The 26,718-nt window shown below is 38.6% G+C and overlaps 1 protein-coding gene and 1 long non-coding RNA gene across 6 annotated transcripts; one reads left to right on the top strand and one right to left on the bottom strand.

Moving 5' to 3' along the window:
• The first annotated feature begins 841 nt into the window (after positions 1 to 841).
• Positions 842 to 6,171, top strand: LOC135661306 (uncharacterized). 2 transcript variants are annotated; one of them, XR_010507141.1, is made up of 3 exons: positions 2,055 to 4,444; positions 5,211 to 5,308; positions 5,589 to 6,171. It is a non-coding gene; the product is annotated as an uncharacterized LOC135661306 (long non-coding RNA). The 2 variants fall into 2 exon arrangements; XR_010507139.1 differs by having other exon boundaries at positions 842 to 5,308.
• A 359-nt stretch (positions 6,172 to 6,530) lies between these two features.
• Positions 6,531 to 13,152, bottom strand: LOC135661260 (protein TIME FOR COFFEE-like). Of its 4 annotated transcripts, none has more exons than XM_065176496.1 (14): positions 12,753 to 13,152; positions 12,266 to 12,670; positions 12,002 to 12,159; positions 11,602 to 11,905; positions 11,109 to 11,514; positions 10,980 to 11,025; positions 10,807 to 10,896; positions 10,482 to 10,731; positions 10,323 to 10,389; positions 10,172 to 10,247; positions 9,673 to 10,056; positions 8,947 to 9,568; positions 7,095 to 8,846; positions 6,531 to 6,996 (listed from the first exon to the last, which is right to left on the bottom strand). In XM_065176496.1, the coding sequence occupies exons 1-14, from the start codon at positions 12,880 to 12,882 to the stop codon at positions 6,956 to 6,958; spliced, it is 4,731 nt and encodes a 1,576-aa protein (XP_065032568.1). In that variant the 5' UTR covers positions 12,883 to 13,152; the 3' UTR covers positions 6,531 to 6,955. The 4 variants fall into 4 exon arrangements, with proteins under 4 accessions (XP_065032568.1, XP_065032570.1, XP_065032569.1 ...); XM_065176498.1 differs by having other exon boundaries at positions 6,531 to 6,970; XM_065176497.1 differs by having other exon boundaries at positions 10,323 to 10,383.
• Between the last annotated feature and the right edge of the window lie 13,566 nt (positions 13,153 to 26,718).

The raw sequence follows: 26,718 nt of genomic DNA, 5'->3' as shown, positions 1-26,718 counted from the left end.
AGATGGAAATACATAATTTTTAAGGGAAATTTTCAGTTCAAAGGTGTTTTATTAATCATAAAAATAATTTTGATTATTCAAAATTTGATTTATTTATTTTTTTATAGTTAAACTTTGTATCTGCAATTTATTCGTTAGAGCTAATCAAAGCCGGATTGATGCTCCCAATACGAGGAGACAACGCCGCAACAGGGATTGGCGTCGTCACGTGCGAACCTTACGCCCCATCATGTCCCCTTCGCCAAACGGTGGACGATGACGAAGGTGGGGGACCGACCGTACGATGGCAAAAATTGCCCCTCTTTTCTCCTTCGCAGACCCAACCGTCGCGTGGCGACAGATTTGGGGCCCCCGCACGCGTGGACCGGCTTCACCCACGTGAAACGATTTGTCATGCTTTGAGATGCGTGGCGAGATGCAGATCGGTGTCCAACCCCCCGCGTAAAAGCCTTTATGGGGGTTGGTTAGTTGGTTCACGCTTTTGGAAGTCTAGCCCCATGTGTCTCATTCGCCACCATGGCATTTGCGACCGGGGCCCACAATGGGATTCGGAATAAAGAACGCATTATAAATCGGTATATCTCGAGGGTGGAATGAGATATTGTTTCTTATCTTTCTCTCTCCCTTCGCCAACGATTAAATATTGGTGCTCCTGTGAGCGGCAGGTGCCACCTTTTCCGCATCTCCTCCTCATCACGATCCGATGTGTCCCCGACTAGATCTTAATGCTCTCTCGATTCTTCCGAACAGAGGATGAGATATATTATATCTATATATTATATTATATATATATATATATATACCTGTCAAATCGCGCATTTATTCCTACAAAGTATAAAATTACATATATGTCCTCGCATCTCACGAGATGTATATAATGTATCTGTATACCCTGATGCTTTTGTCGAGAAGGCGCCTCCGAGCCGGGTGCCGAGGCGGCGGAGTCCTGAGAAGGGCCGCTGCTGGCTACGGCGGAGGCGGGTGGCACCGGCGCGAGGCTGCCGTCGTTTCTGTTGGTGTTGGTGGTGGTGGTGGGTTCCTTTGTTGGATGCAGCGGCGCGGTAGCCGTCACTAGACAACTCCGGCTGCCGTTGCTCGTGGTGGTGGTTCGGCCGCTGGGTTTGATCATCGATGACTCGGAGAAGCTCGCGGCGGAGCCGACGGAGGGGCCGTTATAAAGAGGGGCGCTCGGCATCTTTATCCATGGGGTCCCACCGCGACCCAGACATTCGTACATGGGGGCCCTCACCGGTGAACGGCCTCTTGTAGCCACCTGTAGATTTGGTCAAACTTGGTCAACTCTATGGGATCACTATGTTTATTTGTATGGAGGGTATACATATTTTTTTTGGCTTGGGTAAGAGAAGACGGAGATGAGTTGGAAGATGATGGCAACATCTGGGTCGTCGGATTTTGAAATTCCAAATCAAGAGGCAACCCCGCTCCACTCCGTAACGCATTTGAGACGATCCCATCAAACAATCCAAAAAGCTCAACCCCACTCTGATGTGGTGCAATTATTGTGGCATTCCCCCAATATAAAACAGGTGGCCTTCTTTATTGTCCCGGCATTATATTAATGAATGAAAGGAGGGCAGCTAAAACCAATATTTTAGCTCGCTCTTCCTCTCTCGATTCCGTCTTTGATGGACATGACTCTTTCCACTTGTTGAATTCTGGGGAGGGGGGGGGGAGTCTTGAGTGGGATTCCCATCGCTTGCATCCAAACCTGACCGTATTCTAATCCATCATATTATTTTGACCTGCAAACCAAGTCAATTCTGCAATATTTTACGTCGGCAGGACAACTTCCAATGGCCATGATCTCTGATGGACTGCGGGTCATGGACCGGACGAATCATCAGATCTAACCTTGCGGTGTGAATCCTATTAGCTTTTTTCAGCCGGGGAAGTGTGGCCAGAATTCTTGGTGGCACGAAGACCGAAGTGGAGGTGGTGGGAGCGCAGTGGAGGGAGGGAATGGGACAAAAGGTCATGCTTGGATGCCCTCATGGTCCCGCTCCTTTCGCTTTGAACCTGGTCTCGGAAGTAAATGGGAGAGTGGGAGTGGGGGTGGCGGGGCAATCCATTTTTATATGCGGCTCGGGTAGAGTGCAGCGAGGAACACAATCTATTGTTTATCCGGTGGTGGTGGTGTCATGGTGGGGCCGTAATCTATGATGAAAGAACAAGATTGCTACTCCAATGACTCTACTCGACTCTATCGCATTAAAATAATGATTCAGCAAGGGCAGAAGTGGATGTCAATTTTTGACTGGTGACTAAAAAATGTGGACAGTGGCCTTTAAACTTTACTCTGTTTTCTTTGGATCTTTTATCAAGTTGCAGAGCTCACAGGAAGTTGTGGCCACCAAAGTCTCCTCCTCCTCCTCCTCCTCCTCTTTACCCAAGTCGTATTCCCCTGCCTCTCTGTGTTCTTTCGAGTCCTTTGGAAGGTTAGCATTTGATAGAGGAGAACTCAGGTATTACTAATTTTCTTGTTTGCTGATGATGATTTATGCGTTCTTGGTTGCTCTTGATGCTTAACAAAGAGGGTTTCTTCATGGTGGATTTCTTTTCTTGTTCGGGGAAGGCATAAGGTGGTGTTATTAGGTGAAATATTTCTGTGTGTTGATACTCAATGTGTAGGTTTCTGTTCTGTGATGCATTTTGTTTGAAGGGACAAACTTCTACCAAGTTAGATTGCAAAAGATTGGTTTCTCCTCTCTGTTAAGTGTCCTTGATTTGACCTGTGATGTGTGAGAACCGATCCCTTTTCCCACTGCTGGGACTTCAAAAGGAATCAAAGAAAGTTCACAAAGGAAAGTTGACAGCCATGTTATCTTTAGGGGTGCTCATCAGGAGAGTGAAAGTTACATCATATTTTAAAGGAAACATGAGAAGATCCTCCACATCTGTCCTGTTTCTATCTTCTTATATTGAGTTAGAACCATCCCATTTGTTACTTTTGCATTTTTGATGAATGATTTATCTCTCTTACTGATGCTGGTCCCACACTAAGTTCAGGCAAGCCACATTGTAAAGAAATGCAGCAATTGAGTTATTGCATTATTCGAGCTCTTATTCATGGTTGGAAGAGTAAGAACTAATTACTGTTCCCAAATGAACATGTTCTGGTCCTATAAAGTGAGGATTTAGTTCACCATTAGCCTAACCTGAGTAATAAGATCATATATGTATAAAATGAATTGATCAAACTAATTATGTAAAGTATACGCAACCATGCAGTTTGTATATTGCTTCTGTGATGGGTGAAACAGTTGCCCGGACAAAAGGTGATCAAGATAATCAAAGAGCAATCACCTTGTACTCTGTGCTGGTGTCTCTCATAATCAAGTTAAAACATTGTCTTGGTGAAATAAGGTTTCCAGCTAGGAACTTGTATGGCTAAGAATGCTCTTCAAGTTTATACCCGTCCGTGTGCATGTAATATGGTTTGAGCTACAAGTTGATGGTGCAAGTTCGTTTATGCAACTTCTTTGGTCATGATTCAAGAGTTCAATAGGGGAGCAGTTCATCTGGATACTGCGATCTAAGCTTGATAGAATTGTGCGAGGAAATGGGGCTCTTCAAATGGATCGTGCAAGGGTGCATCGTAGAAAGGGTATATTTACAAAGAGAACCTGTTTTTCGCCGGTTAGCTGTTTGTTCAGTATTGTAGGATTCCTGTAGAGAATAGCTACATCATGTTTGGCCGGGTGATGCCACCACCGACGAATGCAGGGAGCTCTGCGTGATGCCGTAAATATACCTGACATTTCAATGTGCATGCTACTACCACATAGCAAGGTCCAATAGAAGATGAGGTTGTGCAAAGATACTTCAACCATAGAGGGATAGTATGACCGATGGATGATGATTCTGGATGTCAGGAAGAAGACCTTCCTCTACTCTCTCTCATTTATTCAATCATCTAATGTCATGAGATATGACGTTCACTACGACAATGAAGAAGACCTATGGTGGTAAATGGATCTATTGGCAAAGGACAGTAAGGCTGTTGCCTGCCCCTATTTCTTTTTCTCATCTTCAATATTTCTTGAATATTATTTCAACTTCATATCCGGATTCCTGCCTTTAGGTTTGCTGACACTGTGATCGCATCATCATTCTATCAAGCATCTCGGTTGAATAGCGATTAGACTTGATTAACACATGTAAAAGTTTAGCTACTAATTGACACTTTATGTTGGTTATGGTTGTCCAATAAAATTTTGCTTGTATTATCAAATTAAAATTCCAATTTGGTTGCAAGAATGGTTGATGCTTTCATGAGAACATTTTCCAAAAGTAGTATTTTCCTACACATCTTGGATTATATGTTTTACCTACTTGCCTTATGTTTTGAAGAAGCAATGGGGGTCCGCAGGCTGGTCCCACTTACATTGGTTCTATCCTATTACAAGGCTGGCAAGTGAAACCGGTAGGAAAAATGTTCCTTTAGTTTGTTGCTAGAGATTATTGCAGTGATATACACATCATTTGCTGTAGCTTCAAACTTGGTGGCAATTACCAATCTAAAAAATATTTGTGTGCAACAAATTCGAGCAAACATCATTGCAGTTTTATTAATGACCATTGTGACTGTTCTTTCCATCACAGTACTGACTGATGAAAATGAGGTTCAACTCATAAACTTAAACATAACTGATCTAGAGCTAAAGATATAAATCCATAGCTTAAAACAATAAAATATGGCCATAAAATTTTTGAGAAAATTTAGGAGGACAGCCATATAACGAGTTCTCGACATCTAGGAGAACCAAGGTTTCCACCAATAAAACATAAGCATTATCTTGCAATTCCAAACAGAAATATAAAAGTTCTTCAAGTTATGAGTTAGTCTTTTCGTAGAAGACCAGCATTGATTTAAGAAACCATGGATCAATTGACTGCAGACCCAAAGATGGTTGGTGATAGAGGAAATTTGCCTAGTCAATCTTGATGTGCATCCCAATCTTACCAAGTTTGGTTTCCAGTAATAGTAAGGATCTTGTCGAGCTAATGTTTGATTTTAGCTCCCGCTAGTTTCTGATAGCTGTTCTTTTAGGATGTCGGCTGTGTAAAGTATTATCGTGGTACTAATCAAATTTTCTCTCTCTTTTGTAACCAGTTCTAGATGATCATATGCTTGTGTTCATATCTTTTATCGAAAATAAAGAAACTAACATAATCTTGTTGTATCCCAGGAGGTCAAGGATTTCATGCTGAACATGAACAACCGTTGACCTATGCTTTATGGTATTGTTACAAGTCTTGAAGGTCGGACAATTCATTGTTTGCAAAGGTACATTGCAATTGAACATTGCTAGATGTTGTTTTACTATGCTATTTTTTCAATGATCACGTATGCTTTACGATGTATCATATAACTGTGATCTTCAACGATCACTATTTTAAAGCAGTAGATTATTATTGTTCTGTTTATCCATCTCATTTCTTCAGACTGTCAAATTCCCACAGGATGTATTAAGTATCTTTGACTACTTATGTTTTCCGATCACAGGATATATTAACCATTCCAAAATATGTGATCTTTTAGGTGTACTAATGAAAATATTATGCAGAATTTTCAAGCACCAAGCAGAAAACATTATTCCGCAAAACCTTCATAACATGGTGGTGCCAAGATGTGCAAGTGATGCTGTTCGACAAGCACCGATCTGAAAATTTCTAGCAATCTTTGCCTGTTTGAATCCCTCCAAAGATTTGATGCTCAGCTTATACCACGGAAATCTTGTTGCAACACACACCAAAGAATTCCCTGGTTTGACTACGGAGCTTGTTCTTCATGAACCTCATTCTCATTTCTATCTTATGGTGCTGGCTATGCGTCTGCATATTTAGATGGCGAATGATGACACTCCATATTTGTGGTACCACAAGGCATTGTTGCTTGCTTGGATGCTGTCCAAGGAAAGAAGGTCTGTTCATTGAAAGAAAGACCTTGTTTCTACCAAATGCTGGTGCTGGTGACACTGGAACTATTATCTACAGAAATTTCTCTTGTTGCATTGGGAATTCCCATTGCTTGAATAAATCGATAGAATGATTCAAATTAACTATCAAATGCATTCTACATTCCTAGCACAGACAAGAAGTGAGATTAAGTATCAACGTTTCCATTAATGATGTTGATGTTTAGGCTTTTGATGTGGGGAATCTCCAAATCTGTGAAGATAGAGAATGGAGGGGACCGTTTTGTTTCCCCCACAACATTGAAGATGACTTCCAACTGCATCCCAATGTGCGTAATCTCGAAGCCCAGCGACGACCATCTCGAGATTACGGCTCTTGAAGCATGACGTGTACTTTGGGAAACTTTCTTGATCCCTTACATCCAACAATCTTAATCATCGATTTTGTCAATCTAAACATTAGATTGAATGAACCGCAATTCATTCATTCCAGCGACAGCATCGACGGGGAAAACTACTAGTAAAGCATTTATTGCAGCATGAATGAAGAATCCTTCAGAAAAGCGTATCAAAAAGCAGGCTTGAATGATGTCCAGCAAACAGAAGATACCGGCGACTTCCTTATATAAAGAGGCCCCAAAATGGGCATTAAAGAGCAGAATAAACTCTTCTGTTAGTGACGAAGTTAAAAGGAAACAAAAGAACCAGTTCATGGTACAAAGAAAATTTTGTACATCCTTCTTGGCTATGCATTCTGTGCCTAGACTTCTACCTTCTTGTCTCTCTCCCTTCTCATCATTCATCTTCTTTCTTTATGATGCTTTACTCTTCCTCAAAACTGCAACTGTCTAAAAAACATGCCAACCATAGTGCAATAGAGGGAAAGAGAGAGACAGAGATAGATGGAGGAGACTCTTGTTTGATACTAGAATCTCAGGCAAAGAGGCCTCTGATGTGGTCAAGCGAAGCAATTATCAGTTAATCCAGCATCAGCAGCAGGTCATTTCTCCAAGCTATCATCTCTTTTCAGCCTGCCAGGATTGTAAATTGTCACTTCCTGAGTGAAAAAATTACGGTAGTATAAGGATCTCGGGTCTGACATAGTTGTTTTCAAAGCTATTAAAGGAAAATTCATAATAAGATGAGAGTAATTACCAGCTGCAGGCTTCTGCTCAGCTGAGGGCTTCATAGAAACTGATGGTAAAGACATATAAGCAAATGTCGCAGGAATTGAAGGGTGAGGAGAGCCAGAGGCAGACTGTGCAGCCACAGCTAGCTGAGCAGCACCAAAAAAGCAAGGGGGTGGAAGGCCCTTCATACTGTTCATAGCGGTCATGGCCTTTGCAGGATCAGATGATGTGGAAGAACCAGCCGGCATCAGTGCAGAAGAGGCACAAACCGAAAGCATCCCAGAAGAAGACACAGCTGAGTTTTGTTGCTGCTGCTGTTGAGACTGTCGTTGTGTTTGTTCAGGTTGGCGCTTGTGATAATATTGAGCAGCATTAGGTGCAGAAGCACCGGGTTGTGCACTTGCGACTTGTTGCATATGGGGATTGGAGAAGAAGAGTTGAGCCTGAGAGAAGGGTTGCTGCTTCTGTAACTGCTGAGATGGTTGTTGCTGCTTGGTGTTCGAGCTGTGGCCAGGGACTTTTTGAGGATGCCCAAGAATGGATGGCATGCTTGAGTTACTCATGGGTAATGATTTGGAGATAGAACCCAATGCTGATTGCTTGACAGTTGATTGCTGAGGAAGAGGAATGGCAGAACTCTGAGGGCCTGGCTTTACACTGGTACATGATCGTGGGCTGCCACCAGCACTCTTAGATGCAGAGTTTGAATTTGAGGGCGAACCAACAGCAACAGCAGCAGATGATGGAGACAGAGAGCCACATGCTCCAAGAAGATGTTGACCCCCTGAAGGCACAACTTTAGAGGATGTCGTGCCAAACGATATTTGGGCTTGGTGGCTTTGGGTGGGGAGAGGCTGTTGGGACACCCTGCCTTGAAGTTGGAGAAGGCTGTTCTTCACCACTGGTGTAGGAGCCGTTGCAGCTGGAACTGCACCTCTTGCAGCAGATGTCTTGGCCTGCGGCCACTGTGTGGGACTGCCACCCTGTATAAGAGCTTGAGGATAGCTAGTTAGAGATTGAGGGAACTTAGTACTGGTAGAATCTCCAGGACGCTCTGGGTGTACATTGACATTGTTGCTTGTGGCTGAAGGCAGAGTGCGAGATGATGCAAGCTGGTGATGCATCTGCAGTTGTTGCTGTTGCTGTTGCTGCTTCTGAATCTGATAAAAATGGTGTTGCTGTTGTGGGGAATTCGCAATACTGGTGGTAACTGTGGGAGCAGGAGTTGAAGCTGTACCAATGCCGGGAGAACGGTCTGCAGATACACCACCATTTGCGGTAGCCTGAATGAGGTTAAGTGATCTGGAGGCAGCTACAACATTGTTACCGACAACCGAAGAAATGGGAGGTTCACCCTCTGATTTTGTGGACGTGAAAGAATTTTGTGGACAATTGCCTGGACCTTTGCTGGCTGACATAATCTTTCTATTATCTTCACTCGTCATATTTGTGTTCACCAACTCCCTGGCTACAGGTTTCCCATCTTCTGCTACTTTGTGCACCTTCTTCTGTTCTGCAGCTTGAGCTGCAGCTGCTGCCATCTGGTGGTAACCATACCTAGAAGCATCTGGAAGGCTCTGGAAAATGGCATGGTTCTGTGCAATGGAAGAGAAGTCAATGCCTGGTGGTGCAGATAAAATCCCACCGAAGGATGCACCTGGAATTCCAAAAGGTTGGGGTGATGTGAAGTCCACTTTGACGTTCTGCTTCTGGTGTGCCTGCTGATATATTGCCTGCTTATCACCATGACCCCCACCACTGCTGATTGCTATAGCAGCTGCAGCATCAAGTTGGACATAAAGATTAATCTCTGCATGTAAATTGACATAAAAAATATTTAGGACAACATATGCCCTACTGAGGTTGATAAATCATACCATTAGCAACGGAAAGGTTATCTTCCATGCCCTTACTGTACTCCTGGGCATGAGAATGCTGAGGGAGGTCATGCCGCTGATTAGCTAGAAAACTGTGAGAGCTTGAACCAGTACGGCCAGAACCGCTTTCTCCAATGCATTGTGATTGTTGTAATTGTTTCTGGGAGGACCCATTTGAGGTGCCTGGATTCTGGTGGCTTTGCTGAGCATGAGGGGGTAGTGGGAGCACCGCATGTTGTTGCTGCGGCCGTAGTTGTGATGGATGAAGCATGTGGGAAGGGTAGAAGAAGGGCATTGCTTGAGGATAACTTGCTCCACGGAAGGGAGTAGCCCCTGTAATATGGGGAGGCATAGGAAAAGGATATGCATTGCTCTGCAGAAAAGCCAAGTACTGGGCTTCATTCGATGGAAAACCATTAAAGCTCAAGTTCATCATCGGTGATGCTGATCCACCACTTCCACCATTTCCCACAGCAGAACCTGAGTCACCAGGCACACGTAACTCAGCAGCACCAGCACCTGTGGAAGATTTTGCTGCCCCAGCTCGATTGGCAGCAGCTGCCACAGTGCTAGCTGTTGCATTCTGTTGATGGTTGATTGGGAACATGAATGCTGGACCATGCTAAATAGAAGAATTATCGGGTCAGCCAATGAAAGAGACAAATATTTCTCAGAACAGCATTGTAAGAAAAAAAAAAAGATTATCAATGTGTAGAGAGGCCTTACCGGCATGTTAGTTGCTGTACCAGATTGCGGCATCTGCTGGAGAATTAGTTGCTTTCTCTGGGTGGTTTCCAACTTTGTAGCTGCTGGCATTTTCTCCTGTGAGGTAAGCCCTGTATATGCTGCAATTAATGCTGGTGTCGCTTTACCCTCTTCCATGGAGCCAATGTTCATACCCAAGAAGCTCCCCAGCATTGGTTTCCCAGACAGAGCAGCTTCTGAAGTGAGATTACAATTCTTGACCCCCAAGAAAGGTGCAGCTCCGGCTGCAGCAGTCCAGAACGAATTCATCCTTGCGAATTTCTGGTGATTGGATATCATCTGCGCTATATAGCAATGTGTAATGCAGCGCTTTGGGCGAGAATGCATATGATGAAGTGCTGGCAGCTGCAAAACAGGAACTGTGAGAAATATAGATAGAAAGAGATCTGTGTGCGTGAGCACTGAGGAAGGGAGAGAGGGAGGAAAAGAGGGGGGGAGGGATTAGTAACAGGATGATTACCTGAGAGGAATTGGAATGGCATGCAGTTGCATCCATAGGAACAACCGCTTGCAGATGTGGAACTTGACCTATATACCTGAGGAGGAAGAAGAAGAAGAATCCTTCAATACTCATCACAGAAGTGGACCAAATAACAAGATCAATTGCTCACCCATAAGGAGGAAAGGTTCCAGGCCAAGCACCAACTGTCACTGGCACATGGAGGGAGGAGGCTGATGCTCAAAGTGAAAAAAGAGAAACAAAACTAAAGTCAGCATTCAAATGTTACACAGATTGAACAGGAATAGAGAATACTAAATTAAAGAATTACCAGATTTCTCTTGTTTAGGCTCTGCTTTAGGGTCTTTCACTTGCAACTTACTCATTTGCACCTTGTCAGTGACAATAATATCTTGCTTCGGGTTCTCCAAATCAAGTTGCAAGTCGAGGTTCTGTTTGATAGCCACTTGCTTCTTCAAATCAAAATCTTTCTCCATGGACTTGTCAGTCTGTTGCCCATCCCTCACCAATGCACTCTCCGTAGCCTTCTCTTCTTTATTCTCATTATTCATTTTCAGTGCCTGACATCCAGAAGAAAGTCTAAGAAACAATAGATTCTGCAAACTTACAGCAGAATATCGAGCAAGGCCTCATACCATTTCTATTTCTGGGCCCTGTTGCTTGAGATCTGAATCAAAGTCATGCAAATCTCCAGCATCTGGTGATAGCTTCCCTGGAGGAGGAGCCTGCAACAAGCATACAACTTCGTTCCATTAGATTGCTGCTGAATGAAACTTCCAAAGATGGTCAAGGGAGTTTTGGGTCTCACCATCAGATCGATCTTCATTTTCACCTCCTTAGGGCTATCAGGCACTCTGTAAAATTACAAGTGGTGTAAGGAAAAAAACGGAATTCTGAACAAAAAATGAGTAGCAAAAGATAGCATGTCTGAGTTTACATCTTTCTGGCGGGCGTCTCACGAAGATTGGCATCCACATCAGTACAAGTGGAATCTTTGGCAGGAGAAACTAGCTCTTCCTTATTTTCCACTCCATCCCGCGCATCTGATCCTCCTGAGGATGGGTGCAGATCCTTTTTCTCGGTCTTGGATGACTCCTGTTGTTGCATATCGGAGAGCCCAGCCTGAGAGACCAAAACATCAGCCGACCCACCACCTTGTATGATGGCAGGAGATGCATTGTTCTTCTCGGACCTTGGCGATGAAGCCTCTGCCTTAATCTGGTGCTCTGGGTCCATTTTGGTTATAGAAGACAAAGATATGCTCGATAGATTGTATAATCCCACTGGACTCGTGGAGCTTTCTTCGTCAAACCTCACAGGTCTCGGTCTTTTTCTCTTCGGAGCTGTGGATATCCACCAGGACAATCAGCAAAGGAAAAAATATTGTTGAGAGAAAGTAAAAGAGGTAAACTTTGGCGCACGCAACCCACCAATCGTTGGCAAAGGGGCAGGATTAGAACATGAATTGGACGACGGAAGTGCAGATGGATAGGCTGCTGGAGATGGTGATGGTGAGCTTGGCGACGACACTCTCGATTTAGCTTCATTGCCTGACCCACCATCCACATCTTTTGAATCCAGCTTGTGGTTATCCTGCTTTGGAAGGCACTCAAATCGCCTTGTCATCCCATACAATACCTCCGCGACCTCGATCTCGATCTCATCTTGGCCGAAAGACGTCGATTTGGAGATCTTTGGCGGACGGTGTTTGGCTCCAGTGATCTGCTTCTGATGCTAGTAAGATCAACAAAGAAGAAGAAAAGATCATTAATGAAACCGCCTAAACAACACAAGGAAAGAAGTAGAATCCGATGTTAAAATTGGTCCAACCATCTTCTTCCGAAGAGAGCCATTGGACGAAGGGGGTGTCAGCTGGGTAGCGGAAGCGGGGCTGAGACTCGATGGAGATATGGAAGCCTGCTGGGTAATTTGCTCACCTCCTCCGCCACCTCCACCCAAGACTAGAGATTCATGTGACCTTTTAGACGCTGCAAAACCAGGAAAAAATAAGAGGAAAAATAAAAAGAACAATTTTGAGTCTAAATCTTCTCTCAATTCATTACACATGCTCCTCCGATCCTCCTCCTCACCTACCCGAACGAGCTTTTCGTGGTATCGTGACTCCGATCATCGCATCTGTTTTCCACCTCATGACTTTGGGTGGAAGGTTCTTCCGCGGCAACAGCTGCTGCTGCTGCTGCTGATGATGGTGGTGGTGGTGGTTCTGCTGCGATGACGAACAAGCCCCCCCTGGATTAGGTAGAGGAGGCGAGGGTGTGGGTAGCCGCACGGGAACAAAGAGGTCATCGTCTTCGTCCTCCTCGTCCTCGTCGATGCTGTTTTCAGAGCTCTGGTCCCCCTCATCTCTGTTGCTTCCGTGAAGCATCCTCTCCCCTCTCCTCCTCTTGAGCCGGCTAGATCTGTTCCGATCCCGGTCTTTCTTGGCCCCTCGATCCCGCAGCCGCGACGTCTCCGGCATCTCCATTCTTCCATCATCCTCTGCAAAAAATTTCCAAAGAAAGACAAGTTAAAATCCAAGTAGAACAAGAAAGAGACGGAAGGAAGACCGGAAACTCCGAACCAGGAGAGTCTCTGAAGCCGCTGCTATTCCTCTGCCTCCTCCTCGACAACCCTCCCCCGCCACCACCGCTGCCGTTGGTCGCCGTCGATGCCGCCGTGGTCCCTCTCCTCGCTTCACGATTCCTCTCCATATCTCCCCGTCATACAATCAGATCACCAGCTTCTCCTCACCCTTCACCACTCACCCACTAGATCTTCCATATAGACCCGACCGAAGCCGTTCACCGTCCGAAAATTCCAGATTCAGGGCCCTTGGGACAGCCCAAATCGCCTAATCTCGTCGGAACCCTTCAGAATGACGTAGAAGCAGAGATCTTTCCAAGTAGATCTCCTCCTCCTCTTCCTCTCTGTCCCTCCCACCCTCTTTCCTCTTCGCCACTGCTCTCTTGTGGTTTGCCTCCGTCGCCTCTTTCTGTTGTCCCATCCGCTTTCCCTTCGGTTTTGTCACTTGCCCAACCCATCGGACGGTCCAGATCTCCCATTCTACCCCCGCATCCCCCGGCTGTCCGTCCGATCTATCTTTCTCATCGAGCGGACCAGGCTCGCTGGTTCCCTCGTGGCTTGTTGCCATCCGTCGGATCCGATGCGGGCCCCGGCGGCCAGACCGGTCTCCCCAGGGCCGCAGTAAATACCGCTCCCTCACTGGCCGTTTTACTCGGTGCTGACCGACGCGTGTAACCTGTCGAACCAAGGAAGCTGGTCCATTTCCCACTCGGCACCGGCTGCTTCCCGTCGCAGATTTCCTCCTTTTGCGGTGTCCGGCTTTCCCCCCGGCCCTTTTCTGCTTCCGTCACTATCGCCCGCGGGGCCCACGTGGAGGGGGTGAGGTGAGGGGCAGCGGACGGTGCCGATGGGGGGAATCACGAAGCCCAAGCAACCCTCAGCCGTTCGAACCAAGAACTGACGTGCCGGCTGGGCCCGGCCAAGCCTAGCTGGCGGATGTCCGGGTGACCGCCTCGGTCGCGTCGAACCGGGAGCAAAGATCCTCGCCTCACGTACCGACCGATCGGACGGCTTCCGTGCTTCGGAGATTCTCCGTGGCGCTGCCCCCCTTGATTCGCTTCTCGGGGCCCACCTTTTCTTTTATTTTGTCGCGACCGTCGACGTGGCCCATGATGACGTCACCCGGTCCGCTTCCTCCCACCACCGCGGCACTGCCGCCCTAGAAACATCAATAAACCGGCCTGGCCCCTGAGACGCTCACGGATGACGTCAAACTATCAGAGACCCGGTGACCGGGGCCCACATCGCGAGGTCAGGGGGCAGGCCACGGTGACCCGAACCGTCATCAGGGTTGGTTCAGCCGTAAGGGTGTGGCAACTAACAAAACCACTACAGCCGGTCGTTATCGGCGTTCCTCCCGCTCGCGCTTCCGCACGTGCGCGGCACATGCAGACGCGTCCGTCGGTGTCTCCTACATGGATGGAATCCGTGGCCGTCGAGGAATTCTTATCCCTCATCAATGCTCATGCCTCCGTCATGAGGGCTTCGCCCACCACACACTTACGATTCATCAGATCAAACAGTACGCAAATGTGACTCCTCGATTCCGCCAACCAGAATCGATCGACTCGTGTGGTCTGATATCTAATTTGCATCAACCGAGGCATCACATCAGATACGGTCTCTCATACATCAATGAGTTGGGTTCATGACAGAGAAGGATTCATACTTCTTTCATGTTCACGTTCCCAACATCGTCGTATTCGAACCTATCTCTCGCTTTTGACGTTTCTTACATGGCATCTTGTTCTTCTTCATCATCATCATCATCATCGTCAACGTCTCACGAAAAATAAAGACATTAACCTTTAAAGCATCTTCAGATAGAATTTGACTATCCAATAGACGGATACTTTCTTTGAACTATTCAAAGAATCACGTCGGGAATATACGTTCACGCACACTAATTAAATATTATAAACTCATTAGATTATTTGTTGCGGGATTAGTTGTGATTATAGGATTGTGTCTAAACTTTTAATTTCGTCCTTTTTCTCGTACGATTTTAAATATGCTACAATTAATTGGATTATTTAAAAGCATGTATGAGATTACAGATAATATTTTTTGTTCGATTAAGTGTTTTTTGGCCAAACAGTAGATCGGACAAGGCAATAAGACGAGGTTACCTGAAACCACTATCTTCTACAGAGAAATGAAATGAGATGTGATGGTTGAACACGTGGAGAAAGGAGATAGGGGATACGCGTATCTGTAAATATAAGCATCACACATAATGCATGTTTTAGTTGAGATCACCGCAGGATCTCATTGTCCATTTGCACGTTTGGTGGTTTGATCGTCTATCATATAAATAAATTGATGAGTGATAGGATTATTTAGTCTCACGTTGATTAAGGAATATGAAACCTAATAACTCATAAATCCGTTAGATTTTTTTTATCCTTAAAAACATTTTTGAAACTCATATTGTGTCGATGACCAAAGGGAACATGACTCATAAATAATTTCACTTACTAAAATATCAAAGATTTAAAATTTCATATAATAGATTTTTCTTGAAATATTATTTTTATTTTTAAAATATGTTATATAGTTAATCAGTAAAAAAAAATTATCATTGATGGAAGATCTTAGATAAAAATCCCATGTTCATCATCTATCATTTAAAAAAAAATATTTATCTCACAAAATGTGGTAATAATTCAATAGAAAAAATATATAATAACACTCGAATACCTAAGTAAAATTAGCAGCTGATTTGCACAAGAAAACAAAATAAAAAAGAAAAAAAGTATCTCAACGTGTAGTCAGTTCAGATTCTGACTAGAAATGGCATTTGGAGGGGCAAAATAAATTTAGGGTCCCATTCCAGTCCTCTTTTTTGTCTCGATGTACTACCAAATAACAACATATGTGCTAGTAAGAACAATAAAGACAGGAATCCTTTTTCCATGAGGGCACTTACAATAAAACTTTCGACAACGGGTAAATCTAATTTAAAAGGTGTCGTGGTGTAAATGCTGGCTACTACTTGCTTTTGTACTACGAATCATAGCTTTGGAGGGGGCAATACCACGCAAAAGAGCCAACCACCTACGAGAGTTGATTAGGTCTTGTAATAGGTGGTGGGATGCATTCTAAGAGATGGCATTGGTTTGTGCTTTAGAGAAAGGATCTACACGTTTACAAAGATGATAAAGGAACGGAGATATGGAAGTTCTATGTGATTTTTTCTTTGAACTTTCTCCTGTGGTATCACATAACCAAAAGATTAGATTAGATGATATAATTATGTTTTGGATGGAGAATGTATCCCGCTCTCTTGTTAAATTACTACTGTCTAAATTTCTTTAGACAAAATTTCTGTTTGGATGGAGAAAAAGATTCACATTTTTTTAGGCTTTTTTTTTGTTTTTTCTGTTTGATGCTTCTTTTATATTTTTCTATGTTTGAATCGGTCAAACCATTATGTTATATATAATTTTTTTAAAATTTCCGTAAAAATATTATAAATCTATAAAAAAATAACGGACTAAAATGCTCACCAACCTTAGTTGAGTTTCAAATAGATGTTTTTATTAATTTATGAATAAGAAGATAATTTTTTGTGTAAATTATAATATTTTTTAATAGAATTATAATTAAAAAAAAAACACTATAGTTCTATTCAAAAATATAAACTAATTCAATTTAAAGGACGAAAACTTTTTTGTTAGTATTATTGGGGTAGAGATAAGAAATTTTTTTTCTATAAATTCATCTAAACTCTTTAAAGATCATTTATAGAACCTTAAAATAATATGTCTATCTATATGTTAAAAATAAAATATAAAGTTAAGATTTATTTTAGTTTTTATGATTTTAGTCATGAATATATTAATCCCTTATAGTTTATTCATATTTAAAATAACCCTTATATTTAAAAAAACGTAGCATATAAGTCTCTCCAAATCCAAATGTGAGCTAACAAACGTTAAAGTTTACTTACATGATATGTTGACTCATAATGAACCATTAATATAATGACATGTGTATTTTATGATTAAAGTTCATTTTAGTTATTATGATTTTGATCATGGAATCTTAAGTTATTATGATTTACTCATGTATAAAATAATCAATATATTTTTAAAAACACAACATATAAGTCCCTATTATCAAATTTGAGTTAACAAACATTAGAGTCTACTTAAATGGCATACTCACTTACGTTAAGTCATTAATATAATGACATATGTATATCTCAATTTTTTTTATTTTAATTACACGTGTTATTATATTAATTATTTTATTATAAGTCTGCATATAACGTAGGTATATTTTAACGTATATAAACTCGGACTTAACGAGAGGAGCTTATATGTTATGATTTTTATGATATATAGGTTATTTTAGATATGACTAAACTATAAGAGCTTAATATTTCCAAGGCCAAAATCACATGGGCTAAATTAGTCTTTAATCTTAAATTACATGTGTTATTATATTAATAGTTTATCGTGAATAAGCATGCCACATAAACGACTGTAATGTCTGTTAACTCAGACTTAACGAGAAAGACTTATATGTTATATTTTTGAAAATATATAAATTATTTTAAATACGAATAAAACATAAAGGTTTAAGAGGTCCATGATAAAAACCATATAAGTTAAAATGGACCTTAACTCTACAATATAACAATTTGACATATTTTTTTAACTATATTAAAAAATAAAAAATAATAATAATAATAATAATTTGGTACATATGGTTTGTGAATTATGATTAGATTATATATATATATATATATATATATATATATATATATATATATATGTATACAATAATAATCATCTCATGATGTATAGCCAGCACATGATTTGTGTGCTTTGCAGCTTATGATCAAATTGTACCGTCATGATAATAATGATCATCTCATAATCTATATCTGATTCGAACATGCTTATCAATCACATCAAATCATCGGAGTCGGTAAACATCAACGGTTGCCTACTTGCAAAGGACATGTCATTTTATCTTGTTCTACCAAAGAGAGCTATTATAACACCACAAACACATTCTCTTTAAAAAAGACACCACAAAAAAATCTAGTCTTTTGAATAAGAAAATTCAAAGAGTAAAACTTTTTTGACCTATTTCTCCTCCTTAATTTTTAAACATTTATTTCTTATAAACCTGTTTATATTAAAAAAAATTATCAACCAAAAACTTCCTCGGGGCAAAAAAAAGAAGCTACCAATAGCTTATTTTTCTCTCAAGTTTTTGTGACACATATTTTTTAGGTTCACAGTGACAACTCATATCTTTAATTTCTATAAATCTTTCGATCTAACATCTACATCGCCTAGAGATACTTTGAGCTTGTTACTCCTTTTTGTACCGCTTTCTGTAGCCAAAGAAGAGATATCCACGTGGATTTGTCGATTTGTGGTGATGGACTCGTAACCCAAATAGCGCGGGAATAAAGTGAACCCCGTTTCACCCGAGACACGTAAGCCCCACGAGCCTTACCTGCCTGCGGAGGCCTCCTACCGTGGGTCCGACGTCGTCGCTTTTGTCTACCACAGGGGTAGATGCCGCTGGGTCCCACACGAACGGGGAAAAAGAAGAAACAATATTTCTCTCTCCACGGGAACCACACGACAAAACCCGGCCCCGCATCCGCCTGTTTCGGATCCGATGTAACGCGGGTTACACGGCAAGTGCGTCATCAGCTACCCACCCACCGAGTCTTCTGCGCCCGTCGGTCTCGTGTCTTGTCTCGTCGAACCGGGACACTCGCGTCATGACCCTTATCTCGGCCCATCCCTCGTGGAAATATCTGAACCTGATTCGGGGCCCACCAGCGGGGTGGAGATTTCGGGTGGGAACTGTCGGGACGTAAAAAAAAATCATAAAAAGCTTTATGATTTAATTCCATGGGTTTGTATTTGATTTATTTTTTTGGGAAAAATATTAGTTGTCTGTTTGATATTTATTTCTTTTATATTATTATTTCTACGGTGCTATGGATGAGCACATTATGTCTCTATGATTCGTTCCTTAGTGTCAGACAGACAAAAAAATAAGAAGACAAGCCATCACATCTAATGCTTGTGTTGTCGCATACGGTGATATTTGTCACAGATGATGGGATTAATTAATGACCACTCGACCTCATCCGGTTGCTGACATGTCACGTGGACAGGGAGACACGTCAGTGATTAAGCCAACATCCCTGTTCAACCGCCGCGTTCCACGTCATCCATGATGCCCTAATAATTTGACGTTAATGTGTATCTTCTATGGTGATAGAATGCTGACCTGAGTTGACTCTCAGATGAATCCAACGGGAAGGATTACTCGTAACAACGATCGAAAAAGATAGGGCAAAGACGTCATCTAACTCTCGGATTGCCACCTCATTTCTCACACCATATTCTTTATTACCTGTTAGATCAAATTATCTGACATGGATGTTGATTTCGATTCAGCTGATGTATTTTTTTAGATTCTGCATCATGATCATGTGACATCAAATGAGAAAAAAAATCAATGCTCAACGAGATTTTTCTAATATTTAAATTATTTTTTTATTTGAAACACTTGATCAAATGTGAAATCTATGTAAATATAATTATTTTTATGACTAATCATATTACGTAAAATGTATCTTATAGGCCTTTTATAATATATTATGAGATCGTTATATTCGTAGTTAAATGTCACAACTCGGAACGTAATCATATAACAATAAACTCTGACAATATTGATTGTCATATGTGATTAAGATATCGAGATAAAAATAAAATATTAGAAAAATGATATATTATCTATCTTGGATAAGGATGATGATACATGTCATTATACTCACATCATTATAAAATATTATTTCATGAAAACATAAAAGTTCATATTAGGTTATATTTTTAATAGTCAAAAATTTAAATAAGAAGAAATGTTGCAATGGTCCAATTCATCGAGTCATGCATTCGATGATACTTTGAACTTGGTCAGCTACAATCCATCCCCATCCACCATTCAATGCATGTTTGTTTGCCTACTCCTATTTTAGATTTAATAGGCTTAACCCTTCATGAGAGGCGAAGTGTTTAAACTAAATTTGAAGTGTGGAGGAATCCACACCAACTCATCATTTATTCCTTCTTCTTAATAAATCTAGTACTAAATTTACTAGTCCTACACCTTTGGAAAAGGACAAGATGTTCGAACAAAACTTGAATGAGGTTGGAAGGGTCAATGTCATTCCCACAAACATTTCATTATTTTAATGTATAAAACAAAACCTTAGTGGTAATTGGATTTGAATAATAACTTTGTTCTTGATATGTATATGAAACTAAAAAAAAATTGAAGCATAGATTCAATACATTATAACTTTTTGGATTAAACTTTGGATTTTTTTAAAATAATATAATAGTCGATACGTAAATAATAACATAACCGATATTTCATTATCACATCTATCATTAATATTCCAAATATGGTTAAGTAGTCGGTCAATAACTTGATACCACAAGAATAATATTGTGATACCTTTCAAATTATATTGGCTATAAAATTATTATATCTCGATCTGACTTATCACAATGTCATAATTATAATTAAATTTGAGAACAATATAAAATTGATTATTGATATTCGATACTGATTGTATAAATAATAATGATATTAACATTGATTGTACGAGTAATAATCCTATTAATATGTTCTTATATTTTATTCTAAATCCTAAATTAACTAAAGCATTAGAAATATTTTTATTAAGGAACGTCCCAATATAGTTTTATAAGATTTCATAACCTTAGGGTAGACGGTGTCTTCCAAATCAAATTCGAGCTAAACAATTAGAAGATCTTCGTTGGTTTCAAATTCACATATAGTTCGATAAACAAAAATCGACTTAATAATAGCTATTAATATATTAAAAATTATATAATATATAATTTTGTAAAACAACTTTAATTATTATATTATAGACTCTACTAACGAATTACTCACTCAGTTTTTCCCCCATACATAAGAAGTCCTTTTATCCAAAATACAACAAAAACTATCTCGTCCCTAATTATATTACAAAGATGCGATGGAGAATTTATCTCCATATTTAAAAATTATTGAATAAACAAATAACTATGAATAAATATAGTAGGTATGTGTCAAAATCTCTCGGTCAATTTGGTAGGTACAATCGATGAAACAATGCATCAAACCAAGGTTAGCTCAAATGTTGTTTCCGGATTGCTCTATGACTTGTCTTGTGCCCACATGAACAAGCGAATCACCACATCAAATAAAAAGACGAACACATAGCTATTAACACATTATATGTTTTGAGATATTAGTTTTTACATATGCTGTCGATCCTTCCGAATATTAACCCTACCAAGCAAGACATGAAAAAATTATGCATAATATTACAAATGCTCTTTATGTTTTTAGCAACATAGGCTTTCGTACAACAGATGTTTGATTGAGAAGGAAAACAAGGAGAATATTCTCAAAAACAATACACTATAACATGTAACAACTATATGAATGTAGTGTAATAATTTATTCGTAATTATCATTCATGATTATTATCGATTATAATTATAGAGGGGTAAGGGTTTATTTTGTCAAAGAACATCTTTTCCACCTTAGGAATAAATATAAATATCATGTTATGATTATATAGGAATCATATTATTTTACTTGTCTAAATAAGTAACATGGTATGTAAAGGTCTATTCAAATATTGCTCGGTCAATATGGGCCCATGAGTTAGTATCAAACTAAAATAGAACCCAATTTTATAGTAGTCATTGGATTTAAAGTTGTGCTAGAGTTAGAGGTCATTATAAAGACAGACACATAGCCTAACTTGCCCGATTTTAATTTTTGAATAGATATCGCTAGGATTATGTGATACTTGTAATACCTTACTCCTAGTTCTATCAATATCCTATATGTATGACTAAAATAGGATGCCATATTTTAATTTTTATTATTGTTATCGATATAAGTGCATTAGAAAGCAGATAATCTTAAAATTAAAATATATTAAATTACTAATCAAAATGAGAGTTTTCCTTATACACAATGTTTTTGACACTTGTATATAATTATAAAATATAAAAAAAATATGACTATAATATATCCAAAATTTATATAATCATTGTTCATAACTTCGTTAGTATGAACTTATACATGTTAACTTTCCTACTCAATCACTTGAGTTGGATACTGGTATTCTTACTTATAAAATAAGATTTATAATAAGTAATTAATCACTAAGTATAAGCCTTTATAATTTTATTTGTGTGACTATGCATCATGTTATATGTTGGTGAACTGATATGCCGTGGCTGATGAGTCAGCACGGCCTGGTCCATGGGTCGATGTCGGGAGTATTCGGTCAGTTGAGCTGGATGCTGAGGTCGACCGGACCCTCGCGACGGGGTGTTGATCAACATTTCTCGGTCCGGGTGCCGTTGATGTTGAGCAGCGTCTCTCTGTCTCCAGGCTGGTTAGCGGCTCACCTTCGTACATTGGATGGAAATTCCCAAGTCGAGACGCTCGCGGCTCGAGGGTGACCGCTTTCCTGCAAAAATGACATTCGTCAGGTGATTCCCGACTTTGGCCCCTCTGACGAGCAAGTCAGTAGTTGTTTTTCTCTTTTTGTCCTCTCCCCTAGTTGGATGCCGGCCAGGGACTTTTATACTATTGTACGAGGGTCGGTCGTACGCGGGTTTGGCATGACGGTCGATCCTCGAGGGATGAGATATTACTTTTATGGGACCGCCGTCCCGAGACGTGCGGAACGATGCCAGACGGCACTGTCCTGAGCTCCCAGGATGGGACATACCAAACAACGCCTTGGTACAGATTATGACTTGGCACATGGGGGTGCTCCCCTTGCTGACTCGGCTATAGCGCGGCGTGGCATCGGTTGTGTCATGTCTTAGACCCAAAATATACCTTATCATTATGTTTATAATCTTTTAAAATCATCAGCAAAAGATATTTAATAGTAAAAATCTCACCTTATGACTTCTTTAGTAAGCATAATTGTACAACATAGTTTATGCAAAATAAAAAAAATAAAATTTTACATCGAAATAATTTAAAATACTTATATGCACATATAGAAAATATAATAAATTCATAGATTTCTATACCTTATATCATAATATATACATGCACTCTATGTTATCATAATATATACGTGCACTCCCACACCATATATTATTATTATTATTATTATTATATATATATATATATATATATATATATATATATATATATATATATTTGTGTGTATACTCTGGCACCGTATACTATAATATATATGTGCACTCTCATATTGTACGTCATAATATATACGTGGACTCTCATACTACGCGTCATAATACATACATGCACTCCTACACTGCACATTCATAATATATACGTGCACTCCCACATCGCACATCATAATACATATGTACATTCTTACATCGCAAATCCATAATATATACGTGCACTTTCACACTATACGTCATAAAAAATATGTGCACTCTCACACCACACGTTATCATATATGCATGTATATAATACATTTTTATCATAATTCATATATGTTTATTCTTATAAAAATATACCTAGGTTCTGATACCACAATTATAACACCCTACTCTTAATTCCACTCATACCATACATACATTACTAAAGTAGAATATCATATTTTAATTTTTATTACTGCTATTGAGTGTAATGGAAAGTAAACAAACTTAAAATTAAAATTAAAACATGCTAACTTACTAAACAAAATGATAGGAGTTTCCGCTTTATACAATACTTTTATCACCTATACATAATTATAATATCTAACTAAAGAAAAATACAAACATAATATATCAAAAATTATATATATATAATGTCCATAGATCATCATCTATATCTACATTGGCATGGGCTTTTATAAGTTTACTTCCCTATCTACTTACTAGTGTAGAGTACTAGTATATTTACCTATAAAATATGATATATAGTGAGTAATTATTCAATAAATATAAGCCTTTATTGTTTTTATAGGTGAGTATACATTATGCATTTATATAATCCTTTAAAATCATTGGCATAAGATATTTAACAGTAAGCACCTCACCGCATGACTTCTTTAGCAAGTATAATCATACAACATAATATATATAAAATAAAAAAGTAATATTTTATATTAAAATAATTTAAAATAATTATATGCACATATAAAAAATATAGTAAATACATAGACTTCTATACCCTATATTATTATTAAGATCTTATATGCTTATATACCTTATATTATTAGTGTTATAATAAATTTTAATCGACTTTAAATATTGATAATAAAATTTATATTGAAAATATGATTAACCAAATATTAAGTATGAGCATGAATAAAGTAAATGATAACAAATAAACAATCACAAACAAAAATTACAAGCAATAGAATGCATATAAACCAATTTATCGTGGTTCGGACTTCTTGACTTACATCCACTATCGATTCTTTTTTTCTTGAGGCCATTAGTTTTCACTACCAACCTTCTTTTTAAATGATGAAGATCAACTAACATTCTTATAAATTTTCTTCTTTTTATAAAGATAGGAGAGTACCTTGATACTTACTCTTTTATAAGAGATATCTCATTTTTTATAACTTAGTATTACAACTAAATTCAAGAGGGAGGAAGAGACTTAAATAATGCTCAAAGAAAGAGCTACAATACTTCACAAACTTAAAAATAGATTCTCCATCAACCAAGCCTAAGTGAGATATGTATAGACCAAAAAAGTCTTCAAGAATGGAGTTAAAAATTTAAATCCATAAAAAAAAGAGAATACAAGCGGTACTACCACTAACACTCGGTGATACTACCACCATAACTTCTGATATTGTAATTTTAGACTTTAACAATACTATTATCATAAAATTTAAATTCTAGGTGGTACTATCATCATCGCCCTAGGCCACTGTCATAGGCAGTACCATCACCGGAAAGGCTAATAAGCATAGACATGCTTATTGGTTGACTCAAGTAATACCACCACCTAAGCTTGCTTTAGACCACTAGTTTGGCCTTCTAATGGGCCTCATTCAGCTCTCTTGACAAGTTAATATTGTTTCGATACTCGATCAAGACTTTGACAAATCAATTACATATTTGGCATATTTATAAAGCTTTTGACACATTGTACGCTTTTATGACATGTTATCGGGCCTTTCAACATTTCATCCGAACCTTCCGTACATTACCTTTCTTTCGGTATATTGCCCATTCTATTGGTATATCATCTTTCTTGTCAATTAACCCTTTGATTTGTCATTCAATTTTTAACATGATAATTTCTCGACGTAATCCCTGACTCTCTAGTTCGAAAGTTGGCCTTTCGGTGGTTCATGTCTATGATCAAAGTATTTCCTATATTACTTATCTATATATTATTCTAATAAATTCATCAATTAATTTTATCATTAAAATTAGATATTTAATGGTCTCCCTTTTTTTTTATGATGACAATCAATTGATTATGAGGTTTTAACAAGACTCCCCTATCTATATGTTATTTTAAAAAGATATAATAAACTTGAACTCAAATGATTATATATCATTTTAAATGCTTGTACTGAATTTAAGTTGAAATAAATTTAATATTATCAATATTATGATTTAATCATTTAAGCCTAAAAATCAATGTTTTTATAATTATAATCATTTTAATTTTTAATTTTAATAATTATCAATGTGTAATGTCAATCAAAAGATAACTATAAGTTAATCATTTACATAAATCAAATATGAGTTGTATAATAATAATAAAAAATTATAAATAAGACATCATAATTCTTTATATTTATGCATGAGTCACCACTTCTCTTCCTTTATCATAAATAAAAAAGCATGAGTTACTGTTTCTCCCCCTTTGTCATTAACAAAAATAAGAAAGTGATATTATGATATAATGATACTTCTCCGAATTTATATCAATGTTCAAATTATGTAAAAATAAAAATTATTTTGCTATCATGGTACATGAAGAATCTTGTGTCATCAAAGATAAGTTCAAGTTATGAATACCGAAAGATCATTTGATGGCGGGATCTTAACAAGACTCACCCATCTATAAGTCATCTTTAAAATATGGTGAATTTGAATTCAAAATATTACTTTTATAATGATAGTCTTGAATTCAAGTTGAGATAAATTTGATCTTGTAAACATTATCATTGCAAACCTAAATATTCAATCAAGTTTCAAATTATAAAAAATAATTAAAAAATATTAGACATAAGTAACTACTAATATAAAGTTATAAAAGCATCATAAGTCTTCTTGTTCAACACATAAGCTAGGCATGAATCAATACTTCTCTCTCCTTACTTATCAACAAAAAAAAAAAAAGAGTTACTTCTATTCCCCCCTTGTTATCAACCAAAGGAATGAAGTATATAAGTTATGAGTACAAAAGAGTCACAAAATAAAACTCATGTCGTAAACATCGAGAAGTCAAGTGAATGATCATAATTCGTTTGGATAAATCTCTCCCTTAGTCATTAGTAAAGGAGAAAGTATAACTAGTAAAAAAATAATAAAAGATCTTTAATTATGAATTTGAAAGATTCAATATACTTAATTCTTTTCTAATAAAATTGAATTGTTTCTCACTAAGTGATTTAGTAAAAAAATCTGTTAATTAATATTTTATATCAATGAAATCGAAAGATATATCATAATTGATAATAAGATCCATAATAAAATGATGTCTAATGTTAATATGTTTAGTCCTAAAGTGTTGAATATAATTATTTATCAAACAAATTATACTAGTATTGTCGTGTTCTATAGAGATGATTTTAGGCAAAGTTTATAATATTCTAAAATATTTTTCATCCAAATTACTTGTGCATAATATACATTTATCACAGCATATTCAGCTTCAGTTATAGATAGTGCGACATAGTTTTACTTCTTCCATGATGAAGAAACAAGTGA

The sequence above is a fragment of the Musa acuminata genome, chromosome BXJ1-4, assembly GCF_036884655.1.
Source record: "Musa acuminata AAA Group cultivar baxijiao chromosome BXJ1-4, Cavendish_Baxijiao_AAA, whole genome shotgun sequence".
In the NCBI taxonomy this organism is placed as follows: domain Eukaryota; kingdom Viridiplantae; phylum Streptophyta; class Magnoliopsida; order Zingiberales; family Musaceae; genus Musa; species Musa acuminata.
This window is presented reverse-complemented; position numbering and strand designations above follow the sequence as displayed.